General features: G+C 64.6%; 3 protein-coding genes across 8 annotated transcripts; 2 read left to right on the top strand and 1 right to left on the bottom strand.

The window, feature by feature from the left end:
- The first annotated feature begins 1245 nt into the window (after positions 1-1245).
- EFNA1 (ephrin A1) lies at positions 1246-6272 on the top strand. 3 transcript variants are annotated; one of them, XM_074980662.1, is made up of 5 exons: positions 1246-1356; positions 3511-3806; positions 4276-4341; positions 4628-4678; positions 4991-6272. In XM_074980662.1, exons 1-5 carry the CDS (start codon positions 1265-1267, stop codon positions 5104-5106), a joined length of 621 nt encoding a protein of 206 aa, XP_074836763.1. In that variant the 5' UTR covers positions 1246-1264; the 3' UTR covers positions 5107-6272. The 3 variants fall into 3 exon arrangements, with proteins under 3 accessions (XP_074836763.1, XP_074836765.1, XP_074836764.1); XM_074980664.1 differs by having other exon boundaries at positions 4628-4682; positions 4991-5035; XM_074980663.1 differs by lacking the exon at positions 4628-4678.
- A 2426-nt stretch (positions 6273-8698) lies between these two features.
- Positions 8699-11850, top strand: SLC50A1 (solute carrier family 50 member 1). Of its 4 annotated transcripts, none has more exons than XM_074980776.1 (6): positions 8699-8833; positions 9797-9874; positions 10039-10162; positions 10347-10508; positions 10912-11031; positions 11266-11850. In XM_074980776.1, exons 1-6 carry the CDS (start codon positions 8763-8765, stop codon positions 11365-11367), a joined length of 657 nt encoding a protein of 218 aa, XP_074836877.1. In that variant the 5' UTR covers positions 8699-8762; the 3' UTR covers positions 11368-11850. The 4 variants fall into 4 exon arrangements, with proteins under 4 accessions (XP_074836877.1, XP_074836879.1, XP_074836876.1 ...); XM_074980778.1 differs by lacking the exon at positions 8699-8833 and adding an exon at positions 8890-8902; XM_074980775.1 differs by lacking the exon at positions 8699-8833 and adding an exon at positions 9170-9315 and having other exon boundaries at positions 9797-9869.
- Positions 11851-14167: 2317 nt separating this feature from the next.
- On the bottom strand, positions 14168-15005 carry DPM3 (dolichyl-phosphate mannosyltransferase subunit 3, regulatory). The gene is made up of 2 exons (XM_074981137.1): positions 14891-15005; positions 14168-14575 (listed from the first exon to the last, which is right to left on the bottom strand). Exon 2 carries the CDS (start codon positions 14541-14543, stop codon positions 14265-14267), a length of 279 nt encoding a protein of 92 aa, XP_074837238.1. The 5' UTR covers positions 14544-14575; positions 14891-15005; the 3' UTR covers positions 14168-14264.
- Positions 15006-18034: the final 3029 nt, after the last annotated feature.

Here is an 18034-nt window from a genome sequence, read left to right as displayed (position 1 = left end):
CTGGCCCCTTGGCCCTGGCCCCTGCCCCTTATCAGCTGCCCCGCAGCCCCATTCTCCTGGTGGTTTGATGTCCCCGAAGCACATCAGATAACGAGCCGGGAGGAGGCGTCTCCTCTCTCCCGTCACCAGCCACTGAAACCCAGACGCCTCAGGGCCAGGGCCACACAGGCCGGAGGCCAGGGCCGAGCCAAAGCGCCTCGGCAGTGGGGCAGCACTTGGGCCTTTAGCCGCACAGCCCCACCCAGGAAGCCGTGTTGTGACCCTGATGCCGTGTGCCTCTGTTTCCTATTAGCTGTACTGTGGGAACCGAGGCAAAGCACCCACATCTGACATGCAGCTGGGGCTTGGGCCTGGGCTGAGGGGCCAGCAGGCTGCCCACAGTACACACATGAGCGTGGGCTCATGCCCAATGACTCCAGTGGTGTCTAGTAACACAGGGGAGGGGAGTAGCGTGTGGGCACCCAGCACGGCACAACACACACCCCGGGTCAGAACCCGGCCCCCCCACCAGTGCAGTTTCCAGGTGCCTGGTTGGTTACTGCGTGTTATGGCCATGTGTGTTGGCGTGTGCTGTACTGCATGTTATGGCAGTGTGTGTTGGTGTGTGCTGTACTGCATGTTACAGCCATGTGTGTTGGCGTGTGATGTACTGCATGTTATGGCTGTGTGTGTTGGCGTCTGCTGTACTGTGTGTTATGGCCGTGTGTGTTGGCATGTGCTGTACTGTGTTATGGCCATGTGTGTTGGCGGTGCTGTACTGTGTTTTATGGCCGTGTGTGTTGGTGTGTGCTGTACTGTGTGTTATGGCTGTGTGTGTTGGTCTTTGTGCTGCTTTGTTGTGTGTCTGTTGCACTTTTGCTATCTCCCTGTTGTCTGGTGTGGTCCTGCTCTTTTGCTCTGAGTGTGACTCAGCATGTGTGTTCTGCAGCTGTGTGTGGGTGGGTGTGTTCTGTTGCTCCCTGCCAGTGTGAGTGTAGGGCTCCCTGTGCTGTTGCGTTACTGTTGTGTTACTCTGTATCACTCTCGAGTGGTGTCCTGGCCAGAGGGCTGTGGTGCTGCTCCGAGCAGACGGCCCCCTGTGGGGTTGTGTTGCTGTGTGTTCCCCTCCCCACGTGGGTGTGTGGGACCAGACGCTCCCCGCGGCGCGCCGCTGGTCGCACGGCGCCGTGTTGTGCCTGCGCGGGGGGCGGGCCGGGGCGGTGCCGGTACATAAGGCGGGAGGCCGGGCGCGGGGCGCGGCACACGGCGAGTCGCGGACCGGCCCATGGCGCTGCGGTGGGCGCCCCTGTTGGGGCTCTGCTGCTGGCTGGCGGCCGCGGAGCGGCACCCGGTGTACTGGAACAGCTCGAACCCCAAGTGAGTGCGGGGTCGCAGCCCGCCCGGCTCCCACCCCGGGGACCCCCCACCCCCGCCCGGCTCCAGCGGCCCCCCAGGTACCCCCTCGCCCCCGCTTGCGGTTCCTCCAGCCGGGCTCCAGCGCGCCCCCTCCGGGCACCCCCCCCCCGCCCCCAGCCGGGCTCCAGCGCCCCCCCAGGTACCCCCCGCCCCCGCTTGCGGTTCCCCCAGCCGGGCTCCAGCGCTTCCCCCGGGCACGCCCCCCGCCCGGCTCCAGCGCCCCCCCCCAGGTACCCCCCGCCCCCTCTTGCGGTTCCCCCAGCCGGGCTCCAGCGCCTCCCCCCCCGGGGCGCCCCCCCCCCCAGCCGGCTCTCGGCTCCAGGGCGCCCTGGGAAGAAGCCGGGGTCCCGCTTGGGGGCTCAGCCGCAGGGAGTGGGAACACGCGGCGGCGGGGTTGCCCCGGGCCGGAGGGTCCGGCCTTTGTTCGCCAGCAGGTCCCGGGAACGAGCCTCCGCCGAGCGGCCCCTGCCCTGGAGACGCGCAGGGCTCCCCAGGCCGGGGCGTGCGTTGGTGGGGCGGGGGGCAGCGCTCCCTGGCCCGGGCCATGTGCAGTCGGCGGTGCAGCGCCTGGCACAGGCAGGGCTCAAGTTCAGGCCGGGGGCCAGCGGCCCTTCCTTTCCCAGGCTGGTGGACAGGGGCCTCTTCCTTCCCCGCTGGCGCCGCGCCGGGGCACCGGGGACCAGGAGCAGCGCAGGAAGCCTGTTGACAAACACCTGGGGGGGCAGCTGCGGGAGGCAGGTGGGGCCCAGTGGGGTGGGAGCCCGGATCTGTGCAGGAACCGGGCACCAGGCCTGGCCGCCGTGGGCAGGGCACTTGCCCCCCACATGCCCACGAAGGGGGGGCTCACCTGTGCCCCCACCCCCGGGGGCTGCCAGCCTGTGCCCAGGGAGAAATACAGAATGCGTGCAGCTCCCACTGCTGGGACCTCCCCCAGCTGGTACCACTGCCACACCCACCCCTGGGGCTGCGGCTGCCACCTCCCGTGCCGGCCAGACCCTTCCCCAGGGGTGCCTGGACCCCTGCCTGGCTGGGGCTGTGGTGCCTGGCGCACGGCTGGGCATGGCCAGGCAGTGGTGCCCAGGTGGTGAGCAGGCAGGAGGCCTGGGCGCCAGCGGAAGTACCAGTTGGGGAAGCGGCTGGTGGAGCATGTGGGAGCCAAGTGCAGAAGGGACGACACCCGGTGATCCACACCGGCCTTCCCAGGGCTGGAGCTCTCTGCCTCAGCACAGGGCCTCTGGCTGCGTGGGGCAGTTGTGGCTCAGGGGTTAGGTCCCACACTAGCCCCAGGCATGTCTGGGACGGAGAAGCTGCTCTGCTGTACCCCTTCCCAGCTGCTGAGCCCTGCCCCAGAGGTGGCTGCAGTTCTGGGACTGTCAGAGGTGCCTGAACTGCAGGGGCTGGAGCAGTGTTGGCGCTGGCTAGTGTGGCGAGGAGGGGGCAGCTCGTGTGCCCCCCAGCATGGGAGAGGAGTTGGGGAGCACAGAGCAGAGACTGGCCAACTGCCCCAGTAAAACCGTGGCAGCTGCTCAGACTCCTGGGGCGCCGCAGGAGCAGTTACTGACTGGGACCTGCCTCCCCACTCCAGCGGGTCTCCAGCAGCATCCATGTTGGGAGCAGGGAGCGAAGGCAGCTGTGGGGCTGGGAGGTCAAGGGGCAGCTCTGGGGTGAGCCAGCTTGTGTCTTGTCTGTCCTTCCTGCGGTCTGATCTCCCTGGAGATCCCAGGGCAGCACTGGGTTCTTCCCTGCTCCGAGGCTCCTGGCCTGGCACCTGGGTGTGCGTGTGTGTCTTGGCTCCAGGCTGGTCCCTGGAAGGTTTAACAGGCTCTCAGACCACAGCTGATCCCTGCCCCATCTGTAGCCTCACCTGGCAAAATGCTGCCCATAGCGGCAGAGGGGCAGTTGTAGTGCTGGGAAATCAACACACTCCCCCACAAATCCAGGGGCTGCTGAGCCACCCCTCCCCCCCAGTTGGCACTAGCCCCTGTGTGTCTGGGACGTCTGCCCCTTCACTCTGCTCCCAGGACAGCTGGGCCCCCGCTTTGCAGGCTGGCAGGGGGAGGGAGGCACATGCCTCTGCCTGGCCTGGCCCCCCATGCTGAGCACCCCCGGCCCCAGGTTCTGGTCAGATGACTACGTGGTGACAGTCCGACTCAACGACTACCTGGACATCATCTGCCCACACTACGAGGGGGGCCGTGCGGGGCCCCAGCCCATGGAGCGCTACACCCTCTACCTGGTGGAGCACGAGGAGTTCCTGGCCTGCAAGCCGCACTCCAAGGAGCAGATCCGCTGGCAGTGCAACAAGCCGGACGCCCTGCACGGCCCCGAGCGCTTCTCGGAGAAGTTCCAGCGCTTCACGCCCTTCACGCTGGGCAAAGAGTTCCAGGAGGGCCACAGCTACTACTACATTTGTGAGTGGCTGCAGAGCTGCTGGCTGGGGATGGGGGAAGGGGAGCGTGTAGACCGGCCACAGTCGCTGTGGGGTGGGGAACAGGGGCTGGGGCTGGGAGTACGTGGGGCTGGCGGTACGGGGCGTCTGGTGGGGGCTGGGAGTAGATGGGCCTGGCTGGGGGCTATGGGGTACATGGGGCCTGGCTGGGGCGGGGGGTGGGGCGGGGGGGCTGGGAGTATGTGGTGCATGGCTGGGGGCTGTGTGGTGGGAGAGAGCCAAGAGGGATGGAGGGTGCAGGTTTGTGGGGGGGTGGGGTGCAAAGGTCTTTAGGTGCATATTATCCCCTCCCCCACCACTCTGGCCAGCAGAGCCCCAAGCTGCACCCCCCAACTCCAGCAGGAGAAGCTGCCATGTGGGGTGCTGTTCTGGTGTGGGGAGCCCAGTGCCCAGCTACCAGCCCTGCTCTGACTCACCTGTCTTGTTTCCAGCTAAGCCAAGTCACCACCGTGGCGAGGGCTGCCTGAAGCTGAAGGTGACCGTGGCTGGCAAAGCCAGTGAGTATGTCTGGGCCCTCTGTGCTCCCTGCTGGGCTGTGCCCAGGCTGTGCATGCTCCATGCCCAGCACAGCGGGGCAGAGTGAGAGCCCCATACCAGCCACAGAACCTGGCTACTGAGCCTGGTCTGCATGGATTGGCAGGGCTCTAGGCCTGGGCTCTGCAGCTAGCCGGGAGCTGGAACAAGGTGGGCTGCAGAGTCGAGACGTAGCCAGGCCCGCCAGCCATACCCCAGCCCGGGCATGGCCTTGGAGCCGCCCTTCACCTGCTTGTCTCTGCTTTGCAGCTGGGAAGCCGCCTGTCCGCACCCCAGAGCAGAAGGGGAGGGTCCAGGCAGGTAGGTTCCTGGCTCTGCCCCACAGACCCAAGTGGCCTTGCGAGGGTTGTGGGGAGCAGCAGGTGGCTGGGCTTGGGAGTCCCAGGAGCTGGGGGGTCAGGTGGAGGAGCCTGGCAGGTGTTAGGTGTGGAACACCAGGGCAGAGGCTGTTGGCAGAGCCCATCCCCAAGACAGTGGGGGTCAGGGCTCAGGGTGGAGGGAAGGGGCTGGCACCGCCTGTGCCAGGCTGGGTCGCTGGCGCTGCTGGGTGTCCCACTGGCTGCCATGCAGGCACCGAGCACTCACTGGCCTCTGCTTCCTCTCCTCTGGCAGATGACGCAGGCGTGCAGGTCCTGAAGAGCGTGGGCCAGAACTCGGCCTGGCGGAGCAGCAGTTCTGTCACCATGCTCAGCCTCCTGCTACCGCTGCTGGCACCACAAGGCCTGTGAGGCAGAGCCTGGCTGAGTGGCAGAGACCGACCTGCTGGATGGCTGCGGCTGCTGGGATGGGACCTTCCTGCCTAGGGAGGCGTAGGCTCCCAGGGGCTGTTGTGAACACTCATGTGATCAGCACCAGGCCGGCGTTAGCTGCCTGAGGACTTGTCAGTATTACAGGTCGGATGACCCCGAGCCCTGCGAGGACTGGCTGCAGGAGGGGTCGTGCCTCCTTGTCACCCAAGCACTGCTGTCAGCACCCTCCAACCATGCGCTTTGAGCCAGGATGATGCCAGGGCAGCAGCTCCAGACTTGGGGTGGTATCTCTCTGGCCACGGGGCCAGCCCCCATGAAGGGCGCAGGATGGGCAGGCCCTGTGGGCTGGGGAATGGCGGTGTCCTGCAGGCACAGGCAGGTTGACTGCGCATGCAGACGGCCCCCAGACGGGCTGGAGTGGTGGGCTGAGCTGCATCCCCTGGCTCTGAGTCCACCTTGGCTGAGCAGCACCTTGCTGGAGCAGGGCCTCCTGGAGCAACGTCCCGTCTGGTGCAGGACCTGGTGATAGTGATGCAGGTGGCAGGATTCCCTGCACGGTGACTTATCTGGGAAATAACTTATGGGGATGCCTGGGGCAGCTTCCCCCTCCACAAATGCTGAGCTCCCAGGGCAATGCAGCTGCGTGCACAAGTCCTGGGGGTGGCTGGCCTGACTCAGCCACTTGAGTTACAGTCTCTCCAAGGGAACCAAATGCTTCCTCCACAGTCGCCAAAGGCGGAGTGAGCTGGCAGCCCTGAACCCGGCTACCCCCCTTCTTGAGACACAGCACCAGCCCAGCTCCCTTCCACTTGGCCTAGGCTGCGTGCTGCAGCCTCTTCCTTGTCTGGCCCCACCCAGGACTCCCTGTCCTGCGCACAGAGCAGCCACCTGGGTGGGGAACAGGGTGGGGCAGAAGCTGAGCTGAGCTGCACCCTGGCTGGAGTTCCCACGCCTGCAGGCCTCTGGTGTCCCTCTCTCCCCAGCCTGGGTGCATTTCTGTGGCTGGGAGGGGAGGGGGCCTGTTTGCCCACACAGCAGCTGGGCCCTGCGGTGATGGAGGGGCGAGAATGTGGTGCAATTTGTAAAACTTCCTTTTTAGCACTGGAATTTTTATATGAATGGTCTTGAATAAATAAGCGAGGCTACGGCCAGCCTGCTGCTGTAGCCCAGGGCGGGAAGCTGGGGCCTTGCCAAGTGCATCGCCCAGCAGTCCTGGTACGGGACAGGAAAAACCCTGTGCATTGCTGGCTGCCCCCATCCCCTGGCAGCATGAGGACTCCAGCATCTCCTCTGATGCTTCCAGCTCACACCTGGGCAGTGCCCAGGCCCCAGCAGCAATGCCAGGCAGTGAGCGCTTGCCCTGCCCTGCCCAGAGCTTGTCTCCCCCATCAACCTGAGCCCCCCAGGGGTGCAAGATGCTGCTAGGCTGGCTGCCTTGTTGGCCAAGAGCATCCGTGTGGTCTGAGCAAGGGACTCCGGGCTGAGGGTTGCAGTGGCCCCTGTGTCTGCCTGAGTGGGTGGGACGGGGCTGAGGCAGAAGGGAGGGGCTGAGCAGAGCTGAGTGTGATGCTGGCACTTCCCATGGTGCCTCCAGCCCCAGTCCGCTGCAGCCCATGCGGAAAATCAAACTGACAGCTGCAGAGCCAGACAGCAGCTCTTGGGTTCCCCTTCCCCAGCCTGGGCTTCAATAGGCAAGGCCTGCGCCTCCCTGCAGCTGCACCCAGCTTTGTGTGCCAGCCCTGGTGAGGGCCTGGCTTGGGAGCAGGGTGAGCACCCACCTGAGCCCTAGGTGTGCTCTCCCCTGCCCCCCAGGAACAGGGCTGCATTACATCACTCACAGCAGGGATGGGAGCGGAGGCCCAGACGCAGCGCCTTGGGCAGAGCAGGGCTGGAGCCTGCATCTGAGGCTCTGGGAGGGGCATTGCTCCCTGCCACAGCTCTGAACAATCACCTGCTGCCAGCCCCCTGAACATTGCCAATGCTGAGCCCCATCATCCGGCTGCCTGCCCACCACCCTCCTCATCACACGGGCACCAAACCCGCTGCCTTACCGCCCTGGGGAGCCAGGCTTCCAAATGTGGCTGCTCATTGGTGGTCTGGCCTGAGCAGCGCTGGCTGCCATGAGTCGGGAGCGACTGGTGCAGCCAGAGCTAATCAGCACCCGCTGGAGTCGGGCAGAGATGCAACATCCGCGCAGATGAGCACTTGTCTGCTCCCAGGCTCTGGAGTCCAGCCTCACTCCTGGCCTGGCCAAGGACAGCACAGGCCTCCAGCCCCTGCCACAGCCAGGAATGCAACCTAGTGCCTCTGCCCTGAGCATCCCAGGGAAGAAACTGAGCAGCTTCCCAAGCCCCACAGCCAGCCTGCTGCAGCTAGCACCCTTCCCAGAGTGCAGGCTTGGATCCCAGCCGTGAGGTCAGGCTGCAGACAATCACGCCAGCCCAACGGCTTGGTCCGAGTACTGGCTGCTGGCACAGCTCAAGCAGGAAGGGCCATGTCCACCCAGTCCCAGCTCTGCCGCCTGCTCACAGGGCTGGCCCTGTCCCACTGGCAGCTGTGCTGCCCGGCATGGGGAGACCAAGCAGTGTCATAGAGTCCTAGGGTGGAAGGGACCTCGGGAGGTCATCAAATCCAGCCCCCTGCCCAAAGCAGGACCAACACCTACAGTGTCCTGCCCTGGCCTGTGATGTCACAACGCATCGGTGGAGCAAATACTGTGGTGCCAGCACCGACCGACGGGAGCAGGCGGGGCAGGCCACACCCCCAGGAGTAGATGGGGGACGGGGAAACAGGCTGGTGGGATCCAGCGGGCTGCTGGTGCCAGGGCTGGAGCACTGAGACCAGGCCCTGGCCAGGCTTCCAGGGCTGTTTGTGCAGGGGAAGGTGGGACCCCCAGCACCTTTGTGTCTTGGGGCCAGGCTGCTTTGCGCACAGGGCTGAGCTCCCAGCCCCCTGCCCCCCCTTACAGACCCCTTGGGAGAGGGGCAGTGAGTCACCCAGGGTGTCACAGGTAGGAAATGGCCCCAGGAGTCTTGGAACAATTAACTATGGCACAGGCCATGCCTGCCCTAGGGCCTGCACCCTCATCTAGAGCAGCCTGCACTTAGGGGCTCACCCCCACCCCAGGTTCCCCAGCTGCTCCCCTCTGCCCCCAGGGTGAGGGTGAGGGGGTGTGGCTGGGACAGCAATGGCAGGGGTGCCCAGGGAGTGCTGCTGGGGTGGGAGGTACAGGGGTGTAGCCGGCCCAGGAGAGCGAGCAGGTTGGGTGTTTGTGTGCAGTGGAGGGCTGGCGGGAGTGAGAGCACTGGGCTGTGGTAGGGAAGGGGGGTCTCAGGGGCTACTGGGGTGACAGGGGGACTCAGAGGACCTGGAGCATGAGGCTGTTGTACCGAGCAGCGCTGGCGCTGCTGTGGGGTGGCACTGGAGGCCCCCTTGTGCTGCTGCGCGGGTGCCGTGGGGGCGGAGAGCTGCTGGGGGTTACTAAGGGGGGCCGGGCTGGGGGGCCCGGGCGCGCTCTGGGCCCGGGGAGGGGCCGTGCCTCTGCTCCCCCGCCCCTGAGGCCGGCCCGGGGAGGTGCCGGGGGCGGGTCTCGGCCTGGGGCCTCCGCGTCCGCTCCGCGCCCGGCCGAGCGCAGCATGGAGCCGGCGCTGCCGCTGCTCTCGGGGGCCTGCATCGCCTGCACGCTCGGCATGTTCGCCACGGGGCTGTGAGCGCCGCGCCGGGGCTTCCGGGGGGCGGTGCTGCCGGGGGGCGGGGCCAGGGGCTGCGGAGGCCTGTGGGTTCCTGGGGGCCGGGGGGCTGGGTGGGGGAGCTGGGAGGCTGCGTTGGGGGCTGGGGGCCAGGGACTGGGTGGGGGGGCTGAATTGGGGGCTGGGGGGCTGCGTTGGGGGCTGGGGGCCGGGGGCTGGGTGGGGGGGTGGGGGCTGCGTTGGTGGCTGGCTGGGGGGGCTGCGTTGGTGGCTGGGGGCTGGTGGCTGGGTGGGGGGGCTGGGGGGCTGCGTTGGGGGCCGGGGGCTGGGTGGGGGGGCTGCACTGGGGCCTGGGGGGGTTACAGGACTGGAGTGCTGGGCACTGCTGAGATGGCAGCACAGCCCCGCTGGGCCCTGTGCACACAGGAGCTCTCCTTGCCTAGAGGTTCCCAGCCCCGTGGGACAAGGAGCACTGGGCTCTGTCCTTGGCCCCCCGCTGGTGAGGCAGCCCCCTGGGGACTGTGTCTGTGCTGCCCAGCTGGGCAGGGGGCGGATTCCGTTTGCCGCCTTGCCCTGCGATGTGGGGCTGGGGACTTGTGCCTTGCCGCGTTGGGATCTGTCCCACTGCAGCGGGCTCACAGAGCCGAGGCGCTGCCCGTGCTGGAGGGCTTCCTCAGGGAGGGTTGGACCGATGGGGGAGGCAGCCCAGAAGCACTGGCCCGTCTCTGGGTGCACCAGTCACTACCATGGCATAAAAATCCTACATCAACTGGGCAGGCCCTGAGACGAGGCTGAGTCCAGACCCCCCCGGCCACTCGTGTAACCGCCCGCTCCAGTGCTAGAAACGCCAAACTGGGCAGGGTTGGGCAGTACTACTCCCAGGCGCCCGCCTGAGCACAGCCGCTGCGCCTCCATCCTCCGCGCCGCGGGGGCCCCTCGGTCCGGGCACGGTATGCAGTGCGCACCTCTCGCATCCCTAGGGCTGACCTGCGCCAGATGTTTCGCACACGGAGTGTGGAGAACGTGCAGTTCCTGCCCTTCCTCACCACTGACGTAAAGTATGCCCCGCCCCCGCTGACTGGTGGGTTCAAGAGGAGGGAGTCTTGGGCAAGGCATGTGGGCACTGGGGATAGCCCTTCATCCAGGAGGTTCCCATGGGTGTGGTGCACTGGGGCTGCAGGGACCCCACCCACAGACTGCCCAGCCAGGTCTCCCCTTGCAGCAACCTGAGCTGGCTGACCTACGGGTGCCTGAAGCAGGACTGGACGCTGATCATCGTGAACACCATCGGTGCAGCACTGCAGACCCTCTATATACTGGCGTACTTCTCCTTCAGCCCCGAGAAGGTGGGTGGAGAGCCACTGCTCTGCCTGCCAGGCTCTAGCGGGGCTGGGGACAGGACGGGGCAGTGCAGTGAGCTGCTCAGAGGAGCCCTGGCTAGGGAGGAGCTGGGGATGGAGGAAGCAATGCTTGGGAGGGGTTCCAGGTGCCTTAGCGAGCTTGCCCTGACTGCCCTCCTCCTGCCCCCAGCGCCGGGTGCTGCTGCAGAGCCTGGCCCTGCTGGGTATGCTGATCCTTGGCTACTGCTACTTCAGCCTCCTGATCCCAGATGCCAACGTGCGCCTGGCCCGCCTGGGCCTCTTCTGCAGTGTCTTCACCATCAGCATGTACCTCTCGCCCCTGGCTGACCTGGTGCGTGTGGGGCCAGAGGAGCAACACTCCCTGGCTGGAAGTGGTTTCTGTTCCATGCAGTGGTTACGGTTTGGGTCAGTGGCTGTCAGCAACCCTGGGTGTGATGGGGACTTGTGGCTGGCTGGGTGCTGGCCTGGAGTGCAGGGATCCGTCACTGCTCTGGGGTGCTGTGCTCTGATGGCCAGAGCATTATGTGCTGGGGCCTGTTGACTCCTGCAGGTGCAAGGGCCCCGTGTGGGGAGCGGGGTGCCCAGAGGAGACCACGGCAGGGCACAAAGCTCTGGTTTGCCCTGGGTCCCTAGCCTCACAGGAGACTGCTGGGGCTCTGGAAGGGGCTCTGGCAGGCGTCTGCAGGGTGCTCCCCTGAAGGCTTTGAAATTAGCCCCTGCTGTGTCCCTGGCAGGCCAAGATTATCCGGAGCAGGTCAACCCGGTGCCTGTCCTTCCCGCTAACCGTGGCCACCTTCCTGACTTCCACCAGCTGGACGCTGTATGGCTTCCAGCTCAGCGACCTCTACATCATGGTGAGTGGGAGCTGTGGGGCCAGGTGCCCAGGAGGCTGGGGGCAGGCCCAGAGCCCAGTGAGCACTGTGTGCCGAGTCCCCCTGCTTAGGGCAATGGACGGGTTGTAGTTCATTGGCTGACCAGCAAGCAGCCAATACAGCTGCCCCAGTGACACATGGCTGAGGTCAGGGGAAGGGGAAGGCATAAAACTCTGCAGGGTTTATAGCTCTCCTTCCTCTGTGCCCCCACCCCAGGTCCCCAACGTGCCAGGGATCATCACCAGCCTCCTGCGGTTCTGGCTGTTCTGGCAGTTCCCTCCAGACCTCGACAAGCCCTACAAGCCCCTGCAGGCCTGAGGCCGGGGACCTGCTGTCCCGGGTCAGAAAGGCGTCTCCAAGCCCTGGCTGCGGGGGGAGCTGGGAGCAGGTGCAGATCCAGCTCTTGTGCCATGGGACCAACCTGCCCCTCCCCCAACGTGTTTACTGCCTAATGAAGCTCTCACTGATTCTACTGGCCTGGTGGAGGCCCCTGCCAGCCCCCACCCCCCAGGGCTTAGCCAAAGAGCCTTGCACAGCACTACACAGGTCCTGCCCCTGCTGGGGCTCAGCTGCCCTGGGGGCTCCCCACCCTCCACCTCCAGCCACTTTCCTCTCTGCTTTCCGTGGCATGGTGCCTTTGATGCTGCAGCAGTCCCCTCCCCTGGCATTCTGCTCAGCTGCCCTGGGGGGCCGTGGGGCAGCTGAGTGCGGGCAGGGGGCCGTGCTCCTTTCCATTGGGTGCCTTGGTTTGTATCATGGGTTTAAATGATCTCAAGTGCCTTTTAATAAATTGCAGCCAGAGTGTGGGCCCAATTCCTCAGCTCTGGCATGGAGAGCAGGTTGGGGCTGCAGGGGGCCAGCACCCCCACCACTTGGGGGCATGGGGGCTGTCCAGCCACACTCACACCCCTGTACGGATGCCTCGGAACTCTGGGCCCCTCAGCTGAGAGTGAGCGGCCACCCCATGGCCAGCCCCCGCCCCCAAGGCAATGGGAGCACTGTTGGGAAGAGCCTGCTCCCACTTGGGACTGCAGCAGCTCCTCCTCCCCTCCAGCCTGTGCTGAGGTGGGGCTGTGCTGAGCCTGGCAATGCACCCAGGGGGCCAAGGAGGGGGGCATTGCTGGCAGAGCTGATTCCTGCTACCTGGCAGGTGTACAGAATCGGCCTGGTGTGGGCAGCTCCTCTCTGCCCTGGGGTGGGGCTTGGGAGGCAGCCTGCTGCAGGGAAGCCTTTGTGGGCTCCTCAGAGTTCATTGAGCCCTATCGTGCAGGGCCCTAGCCAGGCCCCACCTCAGGGGTGAGGGGCTCCTTCCTGCCTGAGTGCCCATCAACTGCACCAGTCACCAAGGGCCATAGCCAGGCCCCGCTGTGCACAAGCTACATGCGGGTGAGACTGGGAACAACCTGTCTGTCCCACCTTCCTTGCTGCCACTGTTGCTCAGGAAGCAGCTAATTAGTCACTTCTGCTAATTAGCCTCATTCCTGGCTTTCGATACCAACTGCTCCTTTTGCAGAAGGATGCGCAGCCAATAATTAGGAACAAGAAAGTCCTTTGGCTGGTATGCAAGGAACCCAGGGAGTCTGCCAGGGAGGCAGGCCCCAGCCTGTCACGCAGGCATCAGCCCTGCCCTTCTGCTGGCTGGGGAGGGGGAGTGCCATGTGGGCCTGCAGCAGGGCCTCTGTGAGCCGGGGAGCCAGCCTCGGCATGGGGCTTTTGGGCTGCAGGGAGGGGGCGTCACTGCCTCCACATGCACCTTCTGCAGGGGACTGGCCGCTGGGGGGAGGAGGGGCTGAACTCCACCCCAGGGCACTTGCTCATCTGCTTCAGCCAGGCTGTGAAAGTCACTGGGCTGTGGGAGCAAAGTTCTTGCTACCACCGCCTACCCCACCCTGGAAATGACGACTCCTCTGACTTCCACTGCCTGCAGGTTCACAGCCATGTCTCCAGGCCAGCAGCGTCACCCAGCGCCCAGGCAGCAGGCTGAGACTTAGCTGGGGGAAGAGAGGGCCACACCCTTGCGTTTGGTCTCATTGCCAGCCCTCCCGTCAGCCTGAGAGCCAAGGAGGGGCCCAGGGAGAGAGGACAGCAGCAAAGTCATAGGCAAGGCTGGCTCTCTGCAGGCTCCTGCTCCCAGGGAGTCAGAGTGCAGCCGCGGGGGTGGCCCTGCTCAGGGACTGAAGAAGACAGTATGGAATTTCCCATCTCCCTAGGATGGCCACCAGCCCCAGTGCCCCGCAGCCGCGTTTCATCCTGCATTTGACAGAGCAGCACTCTCCTACTGCCACTGATCCCCAGGGCTCTCTCCTCCGAGCCCTGCTCCTGTTTGCTCAGGAGAGCCATGGGGCAGGAGGAGCTCTCAAGCAGCAAGCTGCTGCCGTGTCCCTCTGGTTACCCCTCCCGCTTCCCTGTAGGGCAGAGGCAGGGAGGAACTGCTCAGTGGTTTGAGCACTGGCCTGCTAAACCCAGAGTTGTGAGTTCAGCCTTAGAGGGGGCCACGTAGGGATCTGGGGCACATAGATTTAAAAAAAAAAAAAAAAAAGAAGAAATCCAGCAGGGCTGGTGCTAGGTCCTGCTGGGAGGGCAGGGGGCTGGACTCAGTGACCTCTGACGGTCCCCTCCACCTCTATGAGATGGGCGTAGCTCCATATTTCAGCTTTACCATTGCTCAGTGCCAGTGTGCAACCCACCCCTGCTCTCCTGAGGGGAAGAGGGCCCAGTCTAGAGCTCCCTTGCAGGCTATCAGCAAGGCGCCACCCCAGACACCCATACTTTCTTGTAAAAACAAAGAGCAGTCAAGTAGCACTTTGAAGACTAGCAAAATGGTTTATTAGGTGATGAGCTTTCGTGGGACAGACCCGCTTCTTCAGACCAGAGCCAGACCAGAACAGACTCAATATTTAAGACACAGAGAGCCACAAACAGTAAGCAAGGAGTTGATTATCTTTTTCTCATTTGTCCTCCTTGCTTACTGTTTGTGGTTCTCTGTGTCTTAAATATTGAGTCTGTTCTGGTCTGGCTCTGGTCTGAAGAAGCGGGTCTGTCCCACGAAAGCTCATCACCTAATAAACCATTTTGCTAGTCTTCAAAGTGCTACTTGACTGCTCTTTGTTTTGATAGTGTATAGACCAGCACGGCTTCCTCTTTGATACTTTATTGTGTGATCCAAGTGAGGCGAGTGGCTTAGCTCCCCGGGGGCAGCCTCCTGCTCCCATGGGTCAGAACTTCATCCCTTGCTGGCTCAGGTCTGCTCGGGCCTCTCTGATCTGCTCCTGAAGCTCCTTTGCCGCAGCCTCGCAGTCGTTAAAGGTGGCCACACGATAGCCAATGGTGGCCAGGGAGTAGCAGCCGAAAGCCACCAGCAGGTAGATGGGGAAGGGCCAAAGCACCTGCTGGCAGGGCAGAGGAAGGCGGAGGCCCAGGGGGTCCCAGGCCAGCGTGGCCCAGGCAGTGCCCAGCAGCGCCAGCCCAGACAGCCACTGCGCCAGCTTGGTCATGGTGTGCAGCCGGGTCTCTGGGCACAGAGGGGCTGCAAGAGAGGGGAGACGGGTGAGCCACGCAGTGGCTGTAGTGGCCCCCACCCACCACCCCAGCCTGCACTCAGGCCAGAGCCCCGGGAGCGAGTTCGGGTTGAGGTGCTGATACTGGCTGAGCCCCAGCCAGCACCGATACACCCGCAGCCCTGATACTGCCCCCTTCCCAAGCGCCCCCAGCCCTGGCACCCCCCGAGCCCGGCCCGAGCCCCCCACATCCCCCGGCCCTGGTACCCCCCCAAGTGTGGCCCGAGTTCCCCACCCCCCGAGCCCCGCCCGAGCCCCCTACACCCCTCGGCCCCGTTACCCACCTCCCGGACCGGACCTCGCGGCTCCCCCTGGCGCGGAGCTGATGTCATCGGAGGCGCCGCGGCCCGCGGGCTTCTGGGAGTCGCAGTTCGGAGGCCTAAGCCGCCAGGGAGGGGCTGCCCCGCCCCCTTCCCGGTGCTCCCCCGCCCGCACCCCCCGCACTGCCCCGCCCCTTCCCGGTCCCCCCCCCGCCCGCTCTGCCCCGCCCCCTTCCCGGGTGCTCCCCCGCCCGCACCCCCCGCTCTGCCCCGCCCCTTCCCGGTCCCCCTCCCACCGGCTGTGCCCCGCCCCTTCCCTGTGGCCCGCCCCCCGCCTGCACCCCACGTTCTGTCCCGCCACCCCCCGCCCGCACTGCCCCGCCGCTTCCCGGTGCTCCCTCGCCCGCACTGCCCCCCGCTCTGTTCCACTTCTTCCCGGGTGCCCCCCCGCCTGCACCCTGCGGCCTGGCTGCCCCACTGCCTCCCTCCCCAGGGCTGGCTGCCCCTGCCCTGTCTCCCCCATGCCCTTGCCTTAGGTGCCACAGCAGCACTTGGGCTGCTCCCCCCGCGGGGCGGGTGCCTCGCCTTGTGCCCCGCCTGGCCTACTTTAGCAAGGAGCTTCACTCGGGGGCAGCCACCGAGGGTGCCCCATTCCCCGTTCCCGGTGCACGCTCGCAACTCGGCAAATGCCACAGCTCCTGAGGGCGCGTTGGCGTTGGCGTTGGCGTGCCAGGGACATGTGGAGAGCCCTGAGTGCCGCTGTGCCCAGGTAAGTGGCTGGGGCAGGCCTGTGGCATGAGACCAGCTGGCAGGGCCGCGGAGAGAGGGATCTGAGGACGCAGGTGACGTGGCTCAGGCATGTAAGGTAACGTATTTCTAGACAGCTCTCCAGCGGTACCACGGAGGAGGACAACAGGTGACATGTCAACCATTGAGAAAGATGTTGCTGTCATGGAAACAGACTGTAGGAGAATTACAGGTTGGTCTGAAATCAACGAGCTGAAATGAATTCAAGACAAGTGCTAAGTACGTCCCTTAGGGAGGGAAAGGAGAGCGCCCAGCTGCAAAGTGAGGGCTAGCTGGCAGGAGGAAGCGCTGCACCGAAGGCTCTGGGGGCAGAGGGGTCACAAATGGAAGAGGAGTCACTAGTGTGAAGCAGTTGTGCAGAGGCTGCTGCTCCTCTGGGGTGCACTACCAGCAGGTCTTTGTCCTGCCCCACTCCCTGCTGCCCGGCGCTGCTTGGAGAATGGTGCAGTTCTGACCACCACATGCCAAAAGGGACGGACAAACTGGAGAGTCCTGGGGAGAGCAAGAACCCCAACGCCAGGTTTCGAAGACGAGTCCTAGGAGGCAACGCGAAGAGCCAGGGTACGTTTGGTGTTGGGAAGATGGCTGCGGGACTCCTGAGTGCTTATGAGGTGCTGCTCAGTGGTTCCCCTCATCCCCTGAGGGCAAGAGAAGCAGCACAGGGAAGGCTTTCGCACCCCGCCTCGGGGAGCACTGCCCCAGAACAGGCATGTCAGGGGGCTGTGGAATCTCTGTCGGGAGTTAAGAGCAGGTCGGACAAACCTTAGCCAGGGATGGCCTAGGTTAGCTCGAGCCTGGACTAGATGATTGCATGAGGTTCCTTCCAGCCCCATGTTTCTATGAGATTATGGAAAGAGGGGAGATGGGTCATGGACCATATTCTAATCTAATCACCCCCCATTCCCCAGAACTGAGTGCCCCCATCCTCCCACCTTTGGGATTGGGTGCCACACATTGTCCCCTCCCCAGCATGGCTGCCTCACACTGCTCTCCTGTCCCCTGGTAGTGGGCACCCATCCGGCCCTCTTCCCCCTTCCCTGCTCCCTAACGCAGCATCAGGTGCCTTTGCAGGTACCAGGTTTAGAGCTCTGGGGATGGAGGGCTCTGCTTTCCAAGCTCAGGGTCTCCCAGCTTGACCCTGGGGTGCCTGGCTCTTTGGCACTGCAGAGTGCTCGTGGAGCTGAAGGAGGGGGTGCCTAGCGCTCTCCCTGGGAAGCAAAGCTGGCTCTGGTCATGGGACACTGGGAACAGGTCGCTCGCATGTTCTCACTGACCCACAGACGGCAGGGTGACGCACAGGAAGCCTGGGAGCCAAGGCAGCGCTGGTCACGGCATGCAGAGCTCCACAGCTCCTGCCCCTGCACAGAGCTTGGGGAGGCAGCCCAGCCCCCTGCCAGAGACCCTTTTGTGGGGGGAACAATGGCAGCAGCGCCCTGCACCTAAGGCCCCTGATGTGCAGGGCTAGTAGTGCCCTGGGCCCATGAAATCCCACCTTGGGTCGCAGTAGTGCCTGTCCCTCAGTGGGTCTGGGGGGTGAAAGCGGGTGCTGAGCAGACCCCCAAGCTGCCTCTCCAGCCTGGGCTGCCTGTTTGTCCTGCTTGTTTCCCGGGGCTCCCAGCCAGCTCCAGAGGAAACAGCCAGATTCCTTGTTTGTGGCGGCTTGGAGCAGAGGCGGCAGCAGGAAACATCTGGTTTCCTCCTTGTCCAGTGAGGGCCAGGGATGGAGGGGAGAGGGGCCGTGGTGGGGGGAGGGGAAGCCCTAGCAGGCACTGACCTGTGGTTGGGATGGCTTCCCCTCCCCCTTGCCTCCCTTGTGAAATGCCCTCGGGGGCTTGGGTGAGTCTCTCCCCTCCCCCCATGCCCCCAGTCCTGCTGGCTCCAAGTGGGAGGGGGGCTCCATCAGCTGCAGCCCGGCCCTCACCTGCCCCCAGGGGCTCTCTGCAGGAATGTGCAGCCAATTAGCAGGAGGCTCCCTGGCTCCCACTGAGCCCAGCCTCCTGGGACCCTGCTCAGCCCGCTGGCCAGCAGCCGGAGCACAGCGCCTTCCTCCTCCTGCACCTAGCAGCATCCCTTCCGAGCCATCCCTGCAGCTCCTGGCCTGCCCTGGGGGCCAGGCCATGAAGGGGATCTCCCAGCACCAGAATAGTAACAGAGAGGGAGCCGTGCTAGTCTATACCCTATCAAAACAAAGAGCAGTCAAGTAGCACTTTAAAGACTAGCAAAATAGTTTATTAGGTGATGAGCTTTCGTGGGACAGACCCACTTCTTCAGACCTAGGCCCAGTGGATGCTACAAGCCCCAGGGCAGTGGCACTGGCTCAAGCGCCTGATTTCCTGTTGGGAGTGAACTGGCCCCACCAGC

The sequence above is a fragment of the Carettochelys insculpta genome, chromosome 30, assembly GCF_033958435.1.
Source record: "Carettochelys insculpta isolate YL-2023 chromosome 30, ASM3395843v1, whole genome shotgun sequence".
NCBI lineage: Eukaryota > Metazoa > Chordata > Testudines > Carettochelyidae > Carettochelys > Carettochelys insculpta.
The sequence above is the reverse complement of the archived record's forward strand: the minus strand, read 5'-3'. Positions and strand labels throughout refer to the sequence as shown.

Excerpts from the sequence above, each read along its gene's own strand:
- EFNA1 (XM_074980662.1), top strand. The coding sequence starts at position 1,265 with ATGGCGCTGCGGTGGGCGCCCCTGTTGGGGCTCTGCTGCTGGCTGGCG. Across the intron at positions 4,342-4,627 it reads GACCGTGGCTGGCAAAGCCA|CTGGGAAGCCGCCTGTCCGC; the intron begins GTGAGTATGTCT and ends TCTGCTTTGCAG. Across the intron at positions 4,679-4,990 it reads GAAGGGGAGGGTCCAGGCAG|ATGACGCAGGCGTGCAGGTC; the intron begins GTAGGTTCCTGG and ends CTCCTCTGGCAG.
- SLC50A1 (XM_074980775.1), top strand. The coding sequence starts at position 9,207 with ATGGCAGCACAGCCCCGCTGGGCCCTGTGCACACAGGAGCTCTCCTTG. Across the intron at positions 9,870-10,038 it reads TGCCCTTCCTCACCACTGAC|CAACCTGAGCTGGCTGACCT; the intron begins GTAAAGTATGCC and ends CTCCCCTTGCAG. Across the intron at positions 10,509-10,911 it reads TCTCGCCCCTGGCTGACCTG|GCCAAGATTATCCGGAGCAG; the intron begins GTGCGTGTGGGG and ends TGTCCCTGGCAG.
- DPM3 (XM_074981137.1), bottom strand. The coding sequence starts at position 14,543 with ATGACCAAGCTGGCGCAGTGGCTGTCTGGGCTGGCGCTGCTGGGCACT.